At 41.9% G+C, this 18,591-nt stretch overlaps 1 protein-coding gene across 1 annotated transcript in view; it reads right to left on the bottom strand.

Annotated features, from left to right (window-relative positions):
- Positions 1–711: 711 nt before the first annotated feature.
- The window catches only part of MTX2 (metaxin 2), a 70,966-nt gene continuing 53,086 nt past the window's right edge, over positions 712–18,591 (bottom strand). The window contains exons 7-13 of the mRNA XM_009640802.2: positions 9,117–9,189; positions 5,977–6,053; positions 5,160–5,252; positions 4,396–4,434; positions 3,860–3,985; positions 3,158–3,234; positions 712–1,179 (exon numbers count right to left, since the gene is read on the bottom strand). Of these exons, the coding sequence (XP_009639097.2) occupies positions 969–1,179; positions 3,158–3,234; positions 3,860–3,985; positions 4,396–4,434; positions 5,160–5,252; positions 5,977–6,053; positions 9,117–9,189 (696 nt within the window). The 3' untranslated portion in view covers positions 712–968. The remainder of the gene's footprint in view (positions 1,180–3,157; positions 3,235–3,859; positions 3,986–4,395; positions 4,435–5,159; positions 5,253–5,976; positions 6,054–9,116; positions 9,190–18,591) is intronic.

Genomic DNA, 18,591 nt, shown 5'->3' with positions numbered 1-18,591 from the left:
ACGCAGGAACTCTCCCTTGAGAAATTCCACAGTGCCAGGGGTTTTGGAGCAGCACAATGATTATTTCTTCATTTACTGCTCTATTATTGTGCCTACATGTACGAAGGTAGAAGGACCAAGGCACAGCCACAGGCTGATACCAAGTCCTTTTGCTACGAGAACCACCCCAGCAAGTACATCAAAGTTCAGAAGCAACGTTAACATACTGGAAGTGGAAACAGCGAGACAGACGCTTACCTAGCAAATTCATTTATTAAACAAAGAGCAAGACAAGCTGAGGATTAAAACTGGGAAATCATAGGAAGAAAAAAAAAATGTAGATCTAAAAACCAAAGGTGAACATGAAATAAAAGCGGAGGCAGGAAACATATAAGAAGTAATGACAGCCAGGAGCTACTTTGACACAAAGTAAGAACTCAGTGAATAAAATCACATTCTGTGTGCCACAGAGCTCCAAGAAATTTTTGTCACCCGATTCCTGAATTAATTTTGGCTGAGGCAGGCAAACTTAAGATCTCTAATGAGTCCTTTCATTCCCAGCTTAATAATTCTAGCTAGTTTACCATACAACTGTCTTCCAGGTGTCTGGCCAACAGGATCCCACACATTAACTACACAGACATTAACTACATAGACATAAAATTTAGCAAGAAAGGCACTTAGAAAGATCAGAGAGAAACTTTTTCAAGGATTTTATTTTCTTTAATACAGATACAATATATTTCCAAGGTCACTTTAGAGTATGTGGCATTCAGCCTATTAAAATGGAAGTGCCCGTACAGTCGTTCCAGGTTAAATGTGCACAGTATATTCTACACCACAAGAACTGCATTTAGAGGTTTTTTCTTGCTCCAGAACGATTTGGCAGATTCAAAAAGCTAACACACGTTTCCATACTCAAAATCAATTCATTGAACAACACAACCCCAAATTGCAACGCGACCCACTCCGACCACCAGCCAACACGCTTATCTCAGTAAGGACCTCTTGGCGGGTCGGGCTGCAGCAGCTGCAGCGCTGTCTTTATCGTGACCCTCGAAGTACTGCTGCTCTATTCGCCGACAAAAGGCTGTGAGATTACTGTAGTTTTTCACTTTTTCAGAGAGTTCATCAGTGGTTAGCTGAGTAGTAAGGATTGTGAACAGATGTCCAAATACCAGAGCATCTAATTCAGTTGGTCTGTAAAAACAAACAGAAAAAAGAAAAGGTATTTTGCAAGGCAAGTCCTGATCAAGAAAAACCCTGCTGTTCTGAATAACTTTTAGACAGCCACGCAATCTAAGAATTGGGAAGAAATCAGGCAACACTGAACTTGCCAAATGCATGAGAGCTGTGTATACAGTACACAGGCATACTGCTAGTGCTCAGCGTAGCATCTATCTTTGCTTTTGGTAGCTTGGAAATGTGGAAATAACACTTCTTAGAAAGGGCGGAATTACTGATCCAATATAAAACCATGTTCCACCCTTTAGTTCTGTACAAGGGCAAATGCCTATCAGGTCTTTTGGGGTTTTTTCTTCTCTCTCTGCAGATGTACATTAAAAAAAACCCAGCTATTATCTCAAAGAAAAAAAAAAGACAAGGGGGAAAAAAAGCTTAAAATCCCTATTCCCTTTTTGTCCTCTTCAATAGCCAGGAACTATTCAACCAATACATAAAGGAGCTCCAGGGTGACAGCAGCTGGAAACATCTATTTCTTGAAAGGGGACTACACAGAATAAAACAGGTATTTTGGGGAACAGTGGTCTCTTGAATGTTTTCAGTCCTACCTTACGTTAGGTACAAGCCTTCTGAATTGTCATCTTGGACCTTTGTAGCCCATGTGCAAATAATTGTATTTTTTTCAATTGTATTAACTTAAGAGTTCTTCTTCACGAGTGTTCAAGGTAAGCAGCATGAGGGTTTTCTAACTGACCATTTTTTTGCCTTCCTGTTTATGGATCACTAAGAACTCTCCAGTGGAGATGTGGACCCTTGCATAATGAACTTAAATCTGTCAGCAACAGGCTGCTTTTCTTATTTACCTCCTACAGACTCCCAGAAGTCACAGACTGAAAAACACTGGACTAAGAACGCATACTCTCTTAGTAATATGTCAGACAGAAAAATGTAAAGGCTGAACCTGTACCAAGAAAGGTTGATTAATAAACAACAAAAAATTCCCAAGTTACAATTCTTTACATGTACAAAAGAAAATTTAGGAGATATTATGTTTAAGAATTATTTGAGAAGATGCAATTCAACCTTGTCTTCAATAATGCCTATTTCTGTATCCACTCAATTTACACTACCCACCTCACCTCAACTTGGAAAAGATTAAGGGGCAAAGACACATGCAGAAAAGTAACCAAGACCATATGCTGCCTTTTGAAGACATCTCCCTGTCCAAACATAGTTAACTGAAGTCCAGACCTAAGCATTGTCTAGTCTGGTCTAAGCACAGGAGACAAGAGGGAGCTAATGTGATGTTATTGAAATCCATAACATTTCAAAAATATTGAATTGTTGGAGGGAAAAAAAAAAGGCATTTTGCAATTGGAAGAAACGGGTGAAAGCAGAGGACATCCCATGAAGGCCAGGTTGTTCCTTTCTTCTCCCCTGGGATTGTGAATCTTAGTTTTCACTTTGCAACTGATCCTTTGTTGATGCAAGGCTGGCTTCTCCCCCAGTTCTTCCAACTCACGTGCACCCTCACTCTAATTCAGTTCGTTCAGAGCTGCCCCTGGTGTTACGAAGGGCAAGAGAAGCTGTCCTAGTCAGGACGACATGACGTGCACTCACTCCCCTGTACCCAGTAGTGAATATTACCCAAGAAATACAAGTAAAGCTTTAAACGTATCACTTTTAATAAGAAACTAACTGTATAAAGGTGTATGTTTGTAGCCTACATAAGTTGTGGTAGACTCCGTAGAGAAGATAAGCAGCGGTAAAGCTAAGTCATAAACAGGAAAAAAAACCAACAGAAGCTTACAGAAACTTTCCTTTTAAAACCTTTGTTTCTCAAATTTCATATTTATATTCCAGTCACACATTTGTATTTCCTCAACTGATCATGTAGCATTAAAATAAACCAGGCGTTTTCCATATATATACATATGTGGCTGTATATCTATATCTCATATTCCTGGATGTAATATTTCAGTAAAGAGTAACTTACTGCTTATTGAAGAAATATGGTTGTGTTCCTAATCTCTGGGAGAGAGCCTGACAACACTGATCTACGTCTTCAAGTACCTATCAAACCACACAAGAGAAAAAAGATCCACATTGTCAGGACACACCAGCATTGCAAAAAATAACCTCCTTACTGTATTTGCACGGACGGTGCGAACAAGGAACATACAACGTCAGAACATTAGAAGCTGTTAAAGTCAGGCAAACCTCCACGGTAGGCAGGTAGCTAAGCGTTACTTAATCTAAAATTTGACGTAAAGCAATTCTGATTAAGAGCTTCCCATAACATTTATAACTTCGCTTAATTAAAGGTACTAACATACCTTAAAACTGTTTGGCTGTGGGGTGGGGTTTTTTTAAGACCTCTGACAAGGGCAGCCACAACCCTGCAAAGCGTGCCTGTTATCACCACACAGGAAGTGGGGGCCATAACTTACAACTTGTTTTTAGGACTACGGCCTAAACTAACATCACCAGAGATGACCATTCATAGTAAAACATCCTTCCTCCCACCCCATCGTGTTATACATAATTTAAGATTTATTGCTGCTTGAAGGCAAACACCTGACTCCAGATAATGTTTTAAGTACAGAATGTATTTTTTACTACGTCTGTTGCAAGAAACTGTTACCCTCCAAGGCCTTTAAACAAGAAAAAGAAAGAAAAACTAAACCAGGGTACTGACCTGTTCAAGCGTCTTGCCAGCCCATCCAATGGCTTTCATCTTTCGCCTTACCTCCCATTGCTTCTGATAGGACAAGATGCGGTTAAGAGGCCACGGGTAAGGGGAGCCATACCTCGGGTGAGTGATCTTTGTTTACAAACAGAAAGGTACCGTGTTACAATATAAGAAAATACAGATCCCTCTACGCACAGAATAGCTAATATTCACGTATTTCTATCAGTAAGGGAGCTGCAAAAGAGAAAGCGAGCGGCATGATACACTGTAATTATTTGTGCAGAATTTATAGTTTGCAGCATAACCATTTAAAACTATTACTTCAGAAACATACACAAAGCCCGTATCTGTTTTGCAGTCAGCTATCTCCAGTAATGACACAACTTCCCTAAAATGTATATGCAAGCGAAATTAAAGTGAAAAGACTGTATCATTAATGGTATAAACCTCAATGTTTCATTTATGAGTAGGGACTTGCAATTGTGAGCAAAAGTGTTTTCTCATTAAATTTTAATTAAGATAAATGCTGCAGAACCACTCACCTCCTCTACTGTAACATCATCACACCACTGGAGATAGAGCTAGGAACAGAAAGAACACTTACTGAAACTTCCTAATAAAGGCGAATACAGAGCCAACCATTTCTCACTAGCAGAATTTTCTTTTCTATATTAGATTATATTTCCATTTCATTGCTTCTGTTAGACCTCTGAATGTAAAAAAGAAATTAAAACTGGAAGGCAAAAGCCCAGTTGCTACTCCTTACTTTGCCAGGACCAAGCTGAGACCGAAGGCCCACCCCCGTTGCCCACGCCACACACGACTCAGCACACAAGTTAGGAGCTCTCAGCCACCTGCAGCTTGCCAGCACTTCCAGCACCATTCCTACGCTGGGACTGTGTCACACTAACTGGCCACGGCCGCGAGCCACAGGGGATCCCAGCCCCACACCAGGCGCAGGAGCACGCACGCTGTGGAAGGTGACAGCGGGGTGCCTGGCCAACTGTGGGAGGGGGTAGGATCCCAGGAGCCACCAGCATTTTCCATCTGTGGAAATCGGTTGCTTCTACAGCTACATGGCACACCTCAGGCAGGTCAGAGGGATCATGCTTTTGGCTTGTGTCTACAGGAACATTTCAGCAAGCAATCCATAGGGTACAGAGAATTTCTTCCTACCTCCTTTCACCTCAAAAGTTGATGACCTCATCTAAGAACAAGCAGTATTTCCAACATAGGGAAAAATCCTAAAGCTTTCTTGCCTATAGTCACCTACGGAAGTGTGCGGAGTTACTATAGTTTGCCATACCTCTGCTGTCAGAAGCATATTATTGACTAATTCCATGTAGGCTTTCATCTCAGCTTTTTGGACTTCATCCAACCCATCACTGAGAGAATGGCCCTAATGAGAGGGAAAGAAAAAAGACAGACGCACACATGTAAGAAAGGATATTGGAATATTCAGCAATGCCTGACCCAAGGACCTCTGAAGTCAATCAGCTTTGGCTCAGATCCTGATCTCTTACATAGTTCAATAACAAATTACATATGCAATTTTTACAAATAGCGTCCTTTAGAATTAAAAAAGAAATCACCATTATGTAATACAACTAATCCACACGAAATGCAGACTGCTATCAGTTATTGGTGAGCACGGTTTGAGCACACAGCCTCCTGGTTACTGTCATCTCTCTGGCAAGAAGTAAACACAAATTTACATCTGTGATAGACCTTTATCAACTGCTCAGTGAAAAGACAATGTTTTTAATAATGGGGGGGGCACAAAGGCAAATTTTAAAAGTATCTGACACTTCAAGGTTTATATCGGTCAGTTCTGGGTTTAAGAGCTCTGAGACCCAGAGATAGGGCATGCAGGAAAACAGTGTCAGAAACTGGCCCTGGTACACAGCTATCCCACATAGAATTTACTTCCAGAATTTGAGTAAATGCCGAAGAAAAACACTTCCACCTCAACAAACTCCTATTCCAGGATATCTGGCTTTTAAAATGACACTCGATTTCTGTACTGTTTTAACAAATTAAGTAACATTCCAGAAGAGCACACCAGATCAGCACAGGATTAACATGCTACTCAGTAACTGATGAAAACAATATACTGTTATTACCTTGGCTTTTACAAACTGGACTATGGGCCCAAGTTCAGATACTACTTGATTTCCCACATGAATAAAGGGTACTTTGCCTGTAAAATGAGAAATATATTTTAGTGAGAGGTTTCTATACATGTAAAACATCATTTCCAATTTTCAAAGCAATTAAATATTGCAGGTACACCTGAACATCACTGTTTATTTTTCAAATGAGCACAGGTAAAGCTCTAACATACACCACTCCCCCACTGAACGTTTGTTCTAACACACACCTTCCTCCTGATCTTCTCCTACATGCAATGCTTGCAATTGTGTATTGCAAAGTTATTGAGTGAGATCTATCAACTTGTATTTTAATAATGGATTTTGCTTTGCTGGAAGGACTCAATTCAATGTTTCTCTGACACACAGCTGGGAAATCCCAGGGAAGCAGGCAGAGCCCTTGGCTAGTTTTACGACACAACATGTTCCCACCCTCCCTTCTAACCCACTGGCGGGGAAAGGGCTGCTGAAAGGATGACAGGAGATGCGGCACTGTGCCCAGAAAAGCAAGCAGGGGGAAGTGCAAATGCACACTCAGTGAGGCAGGGTCTTGATTCTCCCTCCTCCGGTCCTTCAGATTTCCAACGACTGGGCCAGACGGCTCCTCTTGGCTGCCCCAGTCTTCACCCTCTAGTTGTGAGCAGCATTTTCCAGCCCCCATGGTCCTGGGGTCAAGAACAGGTTCTCAGTATGAGACCCACAGCTTCACAATCCAGGGAGCCGGGAGGGGGAAGGAGTTTCTCCACCACCATGGGGTTAAAGCTTAATACTGCTAAGGCTCAACATTCAGTCTATGAATCTGAGCCCTGAGGGTCCAGCATGGAGCCTGACCGAAAACGACCAGTCCTCAAGAGGAGACTGGGAGATGACTCTGTCACTGGTGGAACTTGCAGGGGTGTGAGGGGCTCCCGAGTCTGTACGCACCACCTTCTCTGCGTGGTAACTTTTCTTACACACAGAACTGAGCCAAAGCTTTAAGGCAGTCAGAGATACAAGAGGAAGCCCTGTTAGGCACAGCAAGCCAGGAGGAATGACAGAAGTTGCCTAATGCCCTTTTTCCCAGCTCTTAACAAGTGAAGCCGAGGGCTCCTGCTCCAATCCACCTGAACCGCACCAAATCGTCATCCAAATGCAACTGACAAACATCAACCTTAAATTTAAGACTAAATCTTTTAGGATTACTTACATGACTGAAATCATCCATAAAATGGAGATAAATGCTGGATGTTTTGTATGACTGAGAACACCCTCATGCCCAAAGGCGGCAAAGGAGCCTGCCCAGTGCAGGGGGCACAGCACACACTCACGTTCCTGCCTCTTGCTGTGGGCAAACTCTGCTCTTGACAGACAGCCCAAAGAACAAGACCACTACCTGCCCGGCTCCAAATCCCTTATTAGCAATACATTCACTCTTTTCACTGAAACACAAAACCCCTACTGTTCAGCCTAGCTCAAACACAGTTCATGCTAATAGCAGATTCAGTCATGGTTTTCATCATGAGATTCACTTCTCGCTGGCTCGATCAGCCTAAGGGTAATAAATGAAGTGCATCACACCAACAAAGGCTTCGTCTGCATCCACACGCTGCATGTTGCAGAAGGAAACGCAGGCCTCTCTGAGCTGCAGAATTCCACGGTCTCAGTCAGACTGTACTTCACACACCAAGACGATCCTTTGGCATTCCACTTTTGAATTCCTCAGAATGGATTTCATCATTACAACGACCATGAGATAAACCCCCATCCCCCCAAAATGATGAGCTGCGGATCTCTGTCTGCTGCTTCTGTGAGACAGGGGGAGGTGGGGAGGGGAGAGGGAGCAGATGAAAACCTTCTCTGAGCTATCATTAAAAAAATCAAGATATTATAAAGAAAGGAAATGGGGAAAGTAAAGAAAAAAAACAAGGACCCCAGGAGTAAGGGCAAAAAGAACACATGTATTTCTACCTACATTTAAAACTGAAGCAGTACCATTTTCCCTCTTGTGCTCCTTGTTGAAGGAAGGAAGGGCTCAGATCCACATTATAAAATCAGACACCAGCAAGCGTGGACATGGGGTGCAGGCGGTAGAGAAGAGAGAGCGTGTGACCGTCAGCATTCCTACTCCCATGCATGCAAGATGCTCCTCTGTGCACAGATTCAGCACTTCAAAGCTACCTTTATTTACTAACAAATAATTCATACACCTCCATATTTTGCTGTATTTTCACTGCTGCCCAGCAACTGCTTTTCAGTTGGTTTGGTTTTGTTTTGTTTTTAAATCCCATAATTCCAGCTGCTTTGACTGAATTATCAGTAGCAGCAGCAGAATCCATACAGCTGGCAGACTTACACTGACAGGCACTTCATGTGGCAGGTATCAGCCAAAGGCAAGTAACCAGCAAATAAGTATCTTCTCACGGAACAAGAATGTGAGGAGGAGTGGGAGGTTTACCAGCCTTTTGCACCCTGCATTCAGCAGTTCTCTCTGATTTTTAGGCAACCTTCTGGAGCCAGCCTCTGGAGGTTTTTAGGGAACCAGTTACCTCCAGCAGAAGGCAGATTCTGCACCCTCCTCATGCTTAATTTATTGTTGGTGGGTTTGGATTTTTTGCCAGTCTCATGGATCAGGGGAAGATTTAAAATCACCTATCACCCTTAACAGTGACAATGCACCCTTCAATCTTCTCCTGTATCAACATCCTGGCAATCATCTTCCAGACAGGGCAACAAAAGATACTCCTCCGGTGGTGTCTCACCCCAGCAATGGGAAAATGTAACAGCATTCACTGGGATATTCACTGGGATGCAGAACACAGTCACTTTTGGAAGTGTAGGTCAGTCTGCTTCAGGACACGACAACTCTCAGGCACACTGGAGAAGGTTTCTGCCCGGCATTTGGACTGTCTGAACGCTATATATAGGTACTGCAGAAGCAGTTACACTTTGTGCCGACGTTACTTTGCATTTGACTGCTTTAATTGTTTACAGCGGAGAAACTGCACTGGAGAGGAGGGGGGAAGGCAACCCACACTCGGTAGCACTGACCGACTGTTATCAGCAAGACAAGGCGCAGTTGCCATGGTATCAAAATGGAGCTATAACGTAGTAATCTAAATGAAGGCCACACTTACCAGATGGGGACATGTACTCGGCATTTGCCCTGCAAACCACCCGGATTGGCAGATTGCACATTTGCAAAAAGGCCTGGAAACAAAGAGTCGCATTTAAAAAGCATTAATACACCAGTGACAAATACTCATCTTCTCAATACGTTTGACTATCTTTTAGCTAGTTCTTAGCACACACTTATGAAGTATAGCTCCTTGCATCCTGCTTTTAGGAAGAAAGAAGGGTAGGTTAAAGAAAAACAAGGTTTTCTAACTTCCTTAGACAACTGTTTATCATCCAGCCATTGACTGGAATTCTTCTAATGATATTTCATCTACTTTTACTGGTTTTCTTCACGAAGCGGTATCTGACAGACACTATTAGTGCTGTGGCTGTACAAAATTAAGTGGCATTTTGCCCCTCCTGAAAATCACAGTACTTACTGCGTCTGGCCAAAGCTGGCTAAGCAAGTTCACATTGTGTAGCGCAGCCAACACACACAGCACCTTCCCACATTGTATTTACAATAGCTGCCAGGAGTTTTGCTCTATGATACTGTCAGAGCACTCGTCTGCTTTGGGAAGAAGTATTTATTATCTGTAATTTATGTGACTCATGGAGAGTGTAAGTGATCGATTTACTGCTTCTTTCTACCTTAGATTCAAAGCACTCTCAGTAGGATACCGATTTTTGTCAGCACCTGCCATCACCACAAAATCCTTAGTGCATTTCTGTTGAAATACCAAAATATCAAGAAAAATACTTGCAATTTGGACAAAATGCAGCAAATAAGTAACTTCTTAAACCTCTAGAGTCTCTCACATCTCAGCTGAAGTCCTATCATTCTTTTTTTTTTTGCGATTAGTCAGGTCAGAATTCCAGATTCTTAAATTACACCTATTTATTATTTTACCACACAGTGGCTGGAGGTTAAAAAAGCCTACACCAAGGCGGCTACCACCATGAAGAAAAACGCTGCTGCAACTTGGCACTTTGCACGTGAGCTCCCTCCTAGCCCTTCAGATTGCCGGATCTGGCAGTAAGCTGCATGCTCACAGCTTCAGACGGTCAGACCCTAACCATAGACATCAAAGTAACCCAAACCTTAACCTTGAGATTGCTCATTTCTTCACTAAATGAGACCACAAGACATGAACTAACACTGGCATCAGCCGTAACTTTGTGGTTTCTGTAATACCCATTAAGCAAACAAAACCCAAACAGCCCCTCTCCTTTCCCCTGCGCTCTTAAGGTCCTTTATTCCCAAACCCTAATCCAAGTGCTGATACTGTGGTCCAGGGGAAAAAAGCCAAAAGCTTTGGCCCCTTTCCAACCAAATCCAAGAACCGCACAGGCCATTATGACAGTTGGATCTTGCAGGTCCAACTCAAACTCAAATCCCAATTTAAAGCAAGGAACTATGGTCACAAGCTGCTAGGCAAGATACTGATTACAGCTGCTGAGAGTCCACCTCAGCACTGTAAAGAGGCTCTGCAAAACCCACCACAAACCTGGGTTTCTACTGCTTCTGATTTCCTCAGCCTAACCATAATTTAAAGCACTGCTTGGGAGGCAATTATTATACCATAGTCAACATCAGCCAAATACCTCAAGTCCTGCACTACTTAGCAATAAACCAGTCTCTAGAGTGCCAAAACCTCATCCCAACCAAGACCTCTATCACTGCTTAACGGAGCAAATGACCCAAAGAAAATACAACGCACTGGCCACATTTGACACCACCCCACTTTCTAAGTCTGTGTGTCCACCGGAGTCCACCAAAGACCAATGCTCTTGCTGTCTTAGGATCCCAAATCCCATGCAAACAGTAATACCCAAAGGACCAATTCTTAAACAAGAACTTAAGACATTGGTTTGTCTCAGTCCTAGACCTCTTCCTTTGCCTGCTGGCACTGTAGGATCTAGCAATGACCAGACTGTTCCAGCTACTGCTACACACATCGTGTCTTCTTCTGTTCAAACTGGGGCTTCATATGTGACTTTTTTGGAAAGAACTAAGAGACAAGACTGCAGAGATTTGGGGTTAGATTACATACATACTCCTATGCCATTGCTGGACACAGTGTAACCCACCAAAAACATGCACTCTAACTCAACTGGTACACAAACTTGGTTCTTCTGAAAGCTCTACCAGTAGCTAACAACATCTCTTCAACAGTACTGTGCTGCAGTGGAACTGATGCCATCGAACAACAGCGTCAAAGAATTTCATCTCTGGGCAAGAGGAGTGGAATGAACTTGTACCATACTTCTTAATCCTTAGCTGTTGAATTTTATCTCAAAAACAGGTGAAGTTTCATTTGGTCTAGGCTTACCAACTGAATTTCCTTTGCAGTAAGGTACTAAATTAACTCTGCAATTCTGCATTAAGCTAGAGATGAATTTTGTAACTGCCATGAGTATTCTCACTGCACATTCAGAAGACTAAAAGTCTGACCTGCACTGGAGTTAGGGCAACACATAAATAACTGAAAAGCTTGTAAGTGCTGAGACACATTTAAGCAAAATGAGGTGGATCGGAGAGCTATTTTTACGTTCTCATACAAGTATGCCAAAAATGAGACGTGCTGGCACAGAACACTTAGGTTACATGAGTTCCCTCGGCAAATTATTGCCTACTGTACATTGTATTGTACATTGGCTCCTACATAGTACAAGGTTTCTACCAAAAAACACAATTTGTAACTGTGAAAAATAGTCCTCAGCATAGAGACTAAACTGTAAGTAAAATCTTTTCAGTGTAAAGAGTTCAGCCAAATTTCCATCAAAAATCTGAACCTGATCTTGCTCTCTCTCCTTCTCAATAAACATCCACAGAACAAGGAATATTGACCTTTATTACATTTGGCAGGGAAATTCTACCTCAGTCTCTGGCCTAGTGCAAAGGGGATTGAGAATACGTTGCCATTTCGGCATCTCAGAAATGCAAACACACTGGGTCCGTATGCCTTTTTCTTTTTTGCACTTCATAAGGAAAAGAGAGAGGAGGTTGAACTAGAATTGAGCTCTAATGTGGGAACAAATATTAACTAAATAAGAATGTTCACTATTCTGCATAGTAAAGAGCAGATTCTAGAAAGCTTAGAAATAAGAAACAGTCAACCACTGGAATAATCTCCCCAGGGAAGTGGTTGACTCCGCCACACAGGACACTTTCAAGATGCAGCTGGACATGGTGCTGGGCCATCTTGTGTCGACTGTGTTCTTGCCCAGAAAGGTTGGACCAGATGATCCTTGAGGTCCCTTCCAACCTGGTATTCTATGATTCTATGAAGTCAGTCTGTCCTCAGCGGGTGGTGAGTGGGAAGAGCCACTGAAGTAAACACCAAACCAAAAACCTGGGAAAACTTCCTTGGAATAGTCATCTCCAGTTCTGATGAACATTTTGTAGATGGGAGACAAGAACTGAGTTTGAGGAACTGAAGAGTGATTCAAGATTAAAATTGGGCAAATCCATCTGGTTCTGCGTTCACCCCAGCAGTCCTCCTGTGAGGTTCAGAAACACTGACCACTGGAGTTGCCTCTCCAGCAGCCTTACAAGGCCCGTTCCAGCAGCCCCCTCCAGCATCCATCTGCCAACACCTATTCCACTTCAGCCTTTGTCTCTAATTAGGATGAGCTTTAATATGAGTGGTGAAATAGTAATGAAATACGAACACAAGAGAAAACAGAACAGTGAAAGAGTTGAAGGAAAACATCATTTAATAAACCTAAAATAAAAAAAATAAAATAAAAATTGAAAACTGCTATTACATCTTTGTAAAGATAGAAGCCCAGGGAATTAAAAGACCAGTATGTTGAGCTGTAATTTGTGCCCAAAGTATGACCTATTCAATTTTAAGTGCTCCTTAAATATTGTGCTGCAGGAAAATGAAGGAAAGCTCCACAATATGAGAGAAGTTTAATCCTTCTCAGATCTACATTGCTGAACTAATCAGGATCCATTTCTGGATCCAGCTTAAACTAATGGTCCACTGGATAGCCTTCAAGAGGACTAAAAATACATGTCAGCTGATAAGAGGAGACAGTACTATCCCAAACTATGAGGGCTCAGCCTAGAGAAATAAGCCTTAAAATTTGCTTAAAATATGAGAGTACTTACATTCTTTCATTGATGTGACTGACAGGCTTTGGAAATTATTAGTACTAATAACACAGGTGGTTTTGACTTTTCCAGCACAGTGAATGCATTTCATATTTATGGAAATTATTGTTTCTTTTAGAAAAAAAGATGGACAAGGATCGTGACCAATGCATTCTTATAAACATCCACTGCCAGAAAACCTCATTTTTTTTTTCTGATGCATTCAATTAGATAAATTAGATTTTAGACAATAACTGATGTTAGACAGTAAGTGGCATGAACTGTTACCAAAATAGTTGAAATTGGCACAGATCAAAGAAATCCTACAAAGAAAATATAGGACAAAGCATCAATTTTGGGGAGTGTTTATCTCATTTAATGCTTTAGCCCAGTGATCAAGGGAGAATTTGTTCCCTTTTTGACCACTCATGGAGAATGTCACACACATTTGGTGTGCAGATGGTTATCAGACCCCCATGGCTTCCAACTCTGATAAAAGATGCGGTGCAACGCTGATTATTCCAGCATCTCATTTCCCTTTGGGTACCTCACATGTATATACATATATAATTTGAGGAGGCAAGTAAACCCTTGCTTTTCTTGCGAGAGAAACCATCAGCAAATGGGAGTGAGCTCAGCTCCTCCGAGTGCTTTTAGAGTGAAGGGCAAGAGATTGAAGGCTGAAACCACCCCAGTGCAGTTCTGCTGAGATTTATGAAGATATCAACACCCCTTCAAAGACACAGCATCAAAAGCTGAGCAATCTGAAAGATCAAGGGCGCAGGCTTATTCTAGTACATCAGAGATTATTGTTAACATCATAAATTTGGCTGATCAACTTAAAAAGGGACTGAAAGGGGCCAACTGAATTCCAAGCGGCACACAACTGAGCACAGTCTAACTGTTGTACCCTGCAAAGATGCTTGTAACTCCGAAGAACAGCATTAAATTTCCTGCTCTCTTCTTCTCTGGAAAAAAAAAAAAAAATGTACTAGCACAGAATGAACAGGGTGACTATTGTAGGCCTCAACCTGGATCTCCTCCAGCACCTAGGGTTCTCACGCAATAATACTGCAACACCGGCAGCTCTTCAGAATAGGAAAAAAAAAATTAGCTCTCATGTCTGTAGTAAAACTGGTACACATTACTTCATCTAAAGTTTTCTGGTCCAAAGTAATTGTAAAGATGTTCACTGAAAATGTTTGATACTTTGAAAACAACTCTTCCAAAAAAACTGTAAGCAGGTAAAAGAGAACTGAATTCCTATTTTGTTAGCGTGATCCATTAAATAAGAAATCAACTATAGCCTTCCCAGGAGAATGAAGGAAGATTCTGTATTTAAAAGTTAGACAGGATAAACTTTTTTTTTTTTTAATGCTTAACAACTAACTTAACTAAAAGTTAACTATTTGGATCAATTTATAAAGAGGAGAATTAACATTCTTATTTCCCCTTGGCCATGTTACAGAAGATCAAGAGATGATTGCCCAATAGACTGTACACAAATAAAGGAAACTTCATTCAAGCATAAATATACAGAATTCACTACACCTGAAGGACATCAAACCAAAACGCTCAGGCTTTTAAAAGGAATGAGTAATTTCATGGCTCATACTAGTTAATGCAGCATAAAACAAGGGTAATGAAATCTCAGATTGGGAAGAACTGAGTTTATTCCCCTAGCATCAGCAGGAGTGCCTCCTATACCCATATGTTCCACTGATTATTTGCATTTCTGTAATTTTAAAAACAGGGGCCCAATTTCTTGCGCAGTATTGGCATTGGTCAAAGACTGAAGCAGACACCTGGAAAACTGTCCGGTTTAGTAACTTATGTTCAATATAATGTCTGCTACAAAAACTTTTCTCTAAGTTCTTTCTGGAACAAAGTGTGTCCTTTCTTTGGATGAGGTTAATGTGAGAAACAGATAAAGGTATTAAAAAAATAAAGATTTGACTTAACAGGCTCTGCCAGCTTCTCCCCCATGCATGCTCTCTGTCTCTCTTCCCTGCAGGCTAACAGTCTCCTCTTCTCATACAGCTGACCTCAGCCCATTGATCCAGCCTGTCCAGATCCCTCTGCAAAGCCATCCTCTCCTCGAGCAGATCAACACTCCTGCCCAATTTGGTGTCATCTGCAAACTTACTGAGGGCGCACTCAATCCTCTCATCCAGATCCTTCATAAAGATATTAAACAGAACTGGCCCCAAAACTGAGCCCTGGGGAACACCGCTTGTGGCCAGCCACCAACTGGATTTAACTCCATTCACCACAACTCTCTGGGCTCGACCATCCAGCCAATTTTCTACCCAGCGAAGAGTACGCCTGTCTAAGCCGTGAGCCGCCAGCTTCTCTTGGAGAATGCTGTGGGAGACAGTGTCAAAGGCTTTGCCCAAGTCCAGGTAGACAACATCCACAGCCTTTCCCTCATCCATCAGGTGGGTCACCTGGTCATAGAAGGAGATCAGGTTGGTCAAGCAGGACCTGCCTTTCATGAGCCCATGCTGTCTGGGCCTGATCCCCCTGCACTTGCCTGGCGAGCACACTCAAGATGAACCACTCCATCACCTTCCCCAGTACCGCAGTCAGGCTGACAGGCCCGTAGTTCCCCGGGTACTCCTTCCAGCCCTTCTTGTACATGGGCATCACACTGACAAGCCTCCAGTCGTCTGGGACCTCCCCTGTTAACCAGGACTGCTGCTAAATGATGGAGAGTGGCTTGGCAAGCTTCTCCGCCAGCTCCCTCAGTACTCTGGCTTGGATCCCATCCACCACCAGACTTGTGAGTGTCCAGGTAGTGCAGCAGGTCATTAACTGCTTCCTCCTGGATTATGGGGGTTTATTCTGCTCTCCCGTCCCTGTGGCATGAGCTACTCTGTTTTCAAAGTCAGCATGGAACAAGCCAGTTCATATTTTTTTCTGCAAGAGAATGAAGTATCAGCGGCTATGTGAAAAGGGCTGATAGGAAGCTTTGAAGTGACACTTGTTACAAAATTAATCAACAATCTTATGCCTATCATTCATTTCAATCATGGCAGGTGACACCTCCTGGCAGAATTATAGAGCACATTTACAACAGCAGCATTGCTTAAAGGGCACAATCAACTTAAGGCTTGTTTTGTTCTCTTATAGTCTGCCCAATTTCAAATTCAAAATGTAGGTAGTACGTTGGATTTCAATTATCTAAAAAAAAATAATCAGAGCGATCACCTTTGCACTGCTTTAGCACAGTTCAAAAGCCCAGAGCCCAGAAACCACAGCCGGCCACAGGGCAACTCACCCCACCCTCCCCTTCCTCCTCACACAACCGACATTCCCATCTCCGCTGCTGCTGCCGCCCTCGAAACAATGCAAGAAAGTGATGCCACTGTGCCTTCCTGTGACGACAAGGATGGAAAATGACTGTGCGTGAAACACAATGGGAAGGAATAAGAGAAGGGAGGGGGAAGTTTTGTGTTTATTCATATAGTTAATTGGTTTAGGTGCCTTTTTTTTTTTCTTGCTCTGCCTTCCTCTTTGCCCTCCCCAGCTAAGGAAGGGCTGTTTGGACACCGTCAACTGGAAGCATAGCAAGCATCGGGCAGCGAATCACCCTGTCAAAGCTCCATCACAACGCTCCCCTCTTCCCCTCCAGTCCCCTCTCAGAATAATACATATGAGCAAACACATATACTCATTAAAAATGAGTTACAACTTGATGTAAATCACATCCAGATTGCAGTTTCTGAGATCAGAGGCAAGAATGAAATTACTTATGCCAAGACTCAAATAGTTCACAACTTATGTCCCCAACATGACGAACACTATTTTCACATGGCACACTCTAGGCTTCATTTGAAGAAGATCAATTCGTGATTAGTTTTTAATAAAGAACGAGCCATTCCAAGCCATCTCTTATTCAGCAGCACTTCTAAAAGCACTCACACAATACTGTTGTGAAGAAAGAGTGAAAGGCGTTTTCTGTTTTCATTTTTACATTATTTCATGAGCATACAAAGGACAATATGTGATGACAACTAAAGAGTTATTCTCTACTTCATTGCAGGAACACATTTTAAAATTAAAAACCATGAACAAATCTACAGAATAATTCAGTTTTCATATCAAACAGCTGCAGACCCTGTAACTGAAATAGTGTGTCTAAGGTTATAAATGAAAACTGTTCAGTATCATTCTTTGAGTGACAGATTAAATTCCTAATCCAGTTATGGTAATGGCCACATTTGTAGTTTAACATAAATTAAGAGCTTAATTATATTTGTGACTATTTTAAACAAAATAACAAATTCCTTTGTACCTGTGAACGTAATTTATAGCAAAGCCACGTTCATTCTCCAAAACAATCTATTTTACACTGCAGCACAACACTGCTCTAATGGTATAATGTAATTCTTGTTGCAGAATGTGGAAAGAGTAGATTCACTGGTAGCACAGAGGTTTTGAAGATAAATGAAGATGCTATTCATTCAGGGGTAATTTCATCTTAGAACTATATGAAAGATGTTTCACTCACAAACAGTACCTGTATGGCTTGGGATTTAAGCATGCTTTCAGCTACAACGCAATGCTGCTAGATTGATTATGTTGATACTGCATTTCTCATCATGAAGAATTCCAGCTTTTATTCTTTTTTAAAAAAAGAGATTGTCAGATTTTCATTTCAGTACTAAGCCTTTGTTCAAGCCTCAGCAACAAGTTCAAATTTCTGCTAATATTTTGTCTAGAGAAAAACCAGACCACAATTCATACACACACACACAAAAAAAAAAAAAAATCACAAATCTGTCGAGGGCAATTAATCATATGTGATTTACACATTTATTTGATTACTTGTTGAAGTAAATAAGCAGTTGGTTTGTGTAACACAATTTTAAATTGCCCAAACATCCTTCTGTCATTCAAGACTAAGAACAGACAATTCTAAATGCACTTTCCTGGAATATATTAAGACCATTTACAAGGACATCAATTGCACAAGCAATTAATACATATTTTAACCTAACGAGCTGCAGGCTCTATAACCTCAGGACAGCTACGAGAATTTCCACAATCCTGAACACTTCAGACAGCCTTTTAAGCAAGACTCAGAGACTACCTGCGTCAAGATTTCAGAAGAACCTGTAATAACAGAGGCAGTCTCAACATCCACATTCCTCCTCCCTACAAGTTGGAACAGTGCACAGAGATGCTCCACGCTGCTGCTGTTTGAGGCAAGAGGCCTTGCACAGCACAGCTGTATTAACCCCCTCCCTCCGACTCAGCCACACTACATCCACCCAGGCACCAAACTAAAAGGCTTTACCTGCACCGGGTTTCAACAGGGGGACGGGGCCTGGACAGGCTCTCTGCTTCAGACTGAAATATACTCTCCTGTGGTAATTCAGTTTTAATGC

The sequence above is a fragment of the Egretta garzetta genome, unplaced genomic scaffold, assembly GCF_000687185.1.
Source record: "Egretta garzetta isolate BGI_Z169 unplaced genomic scaffold, ASM68718v1 scaffold16, whole genome shotgun sequence".
Taxonomy (NCBI): domain Eukaryota; kingdom Metazoa; phylum Chordata; class Aves; order Pelecaniformes; family Ardeidae; genus Egretta; species Egretta garzetta.
The sequence above is the reverse complement of the archived record's forward strand: the minus strand, read 5'-3'. Positions and strand labels throughout refer to the sequence as shown.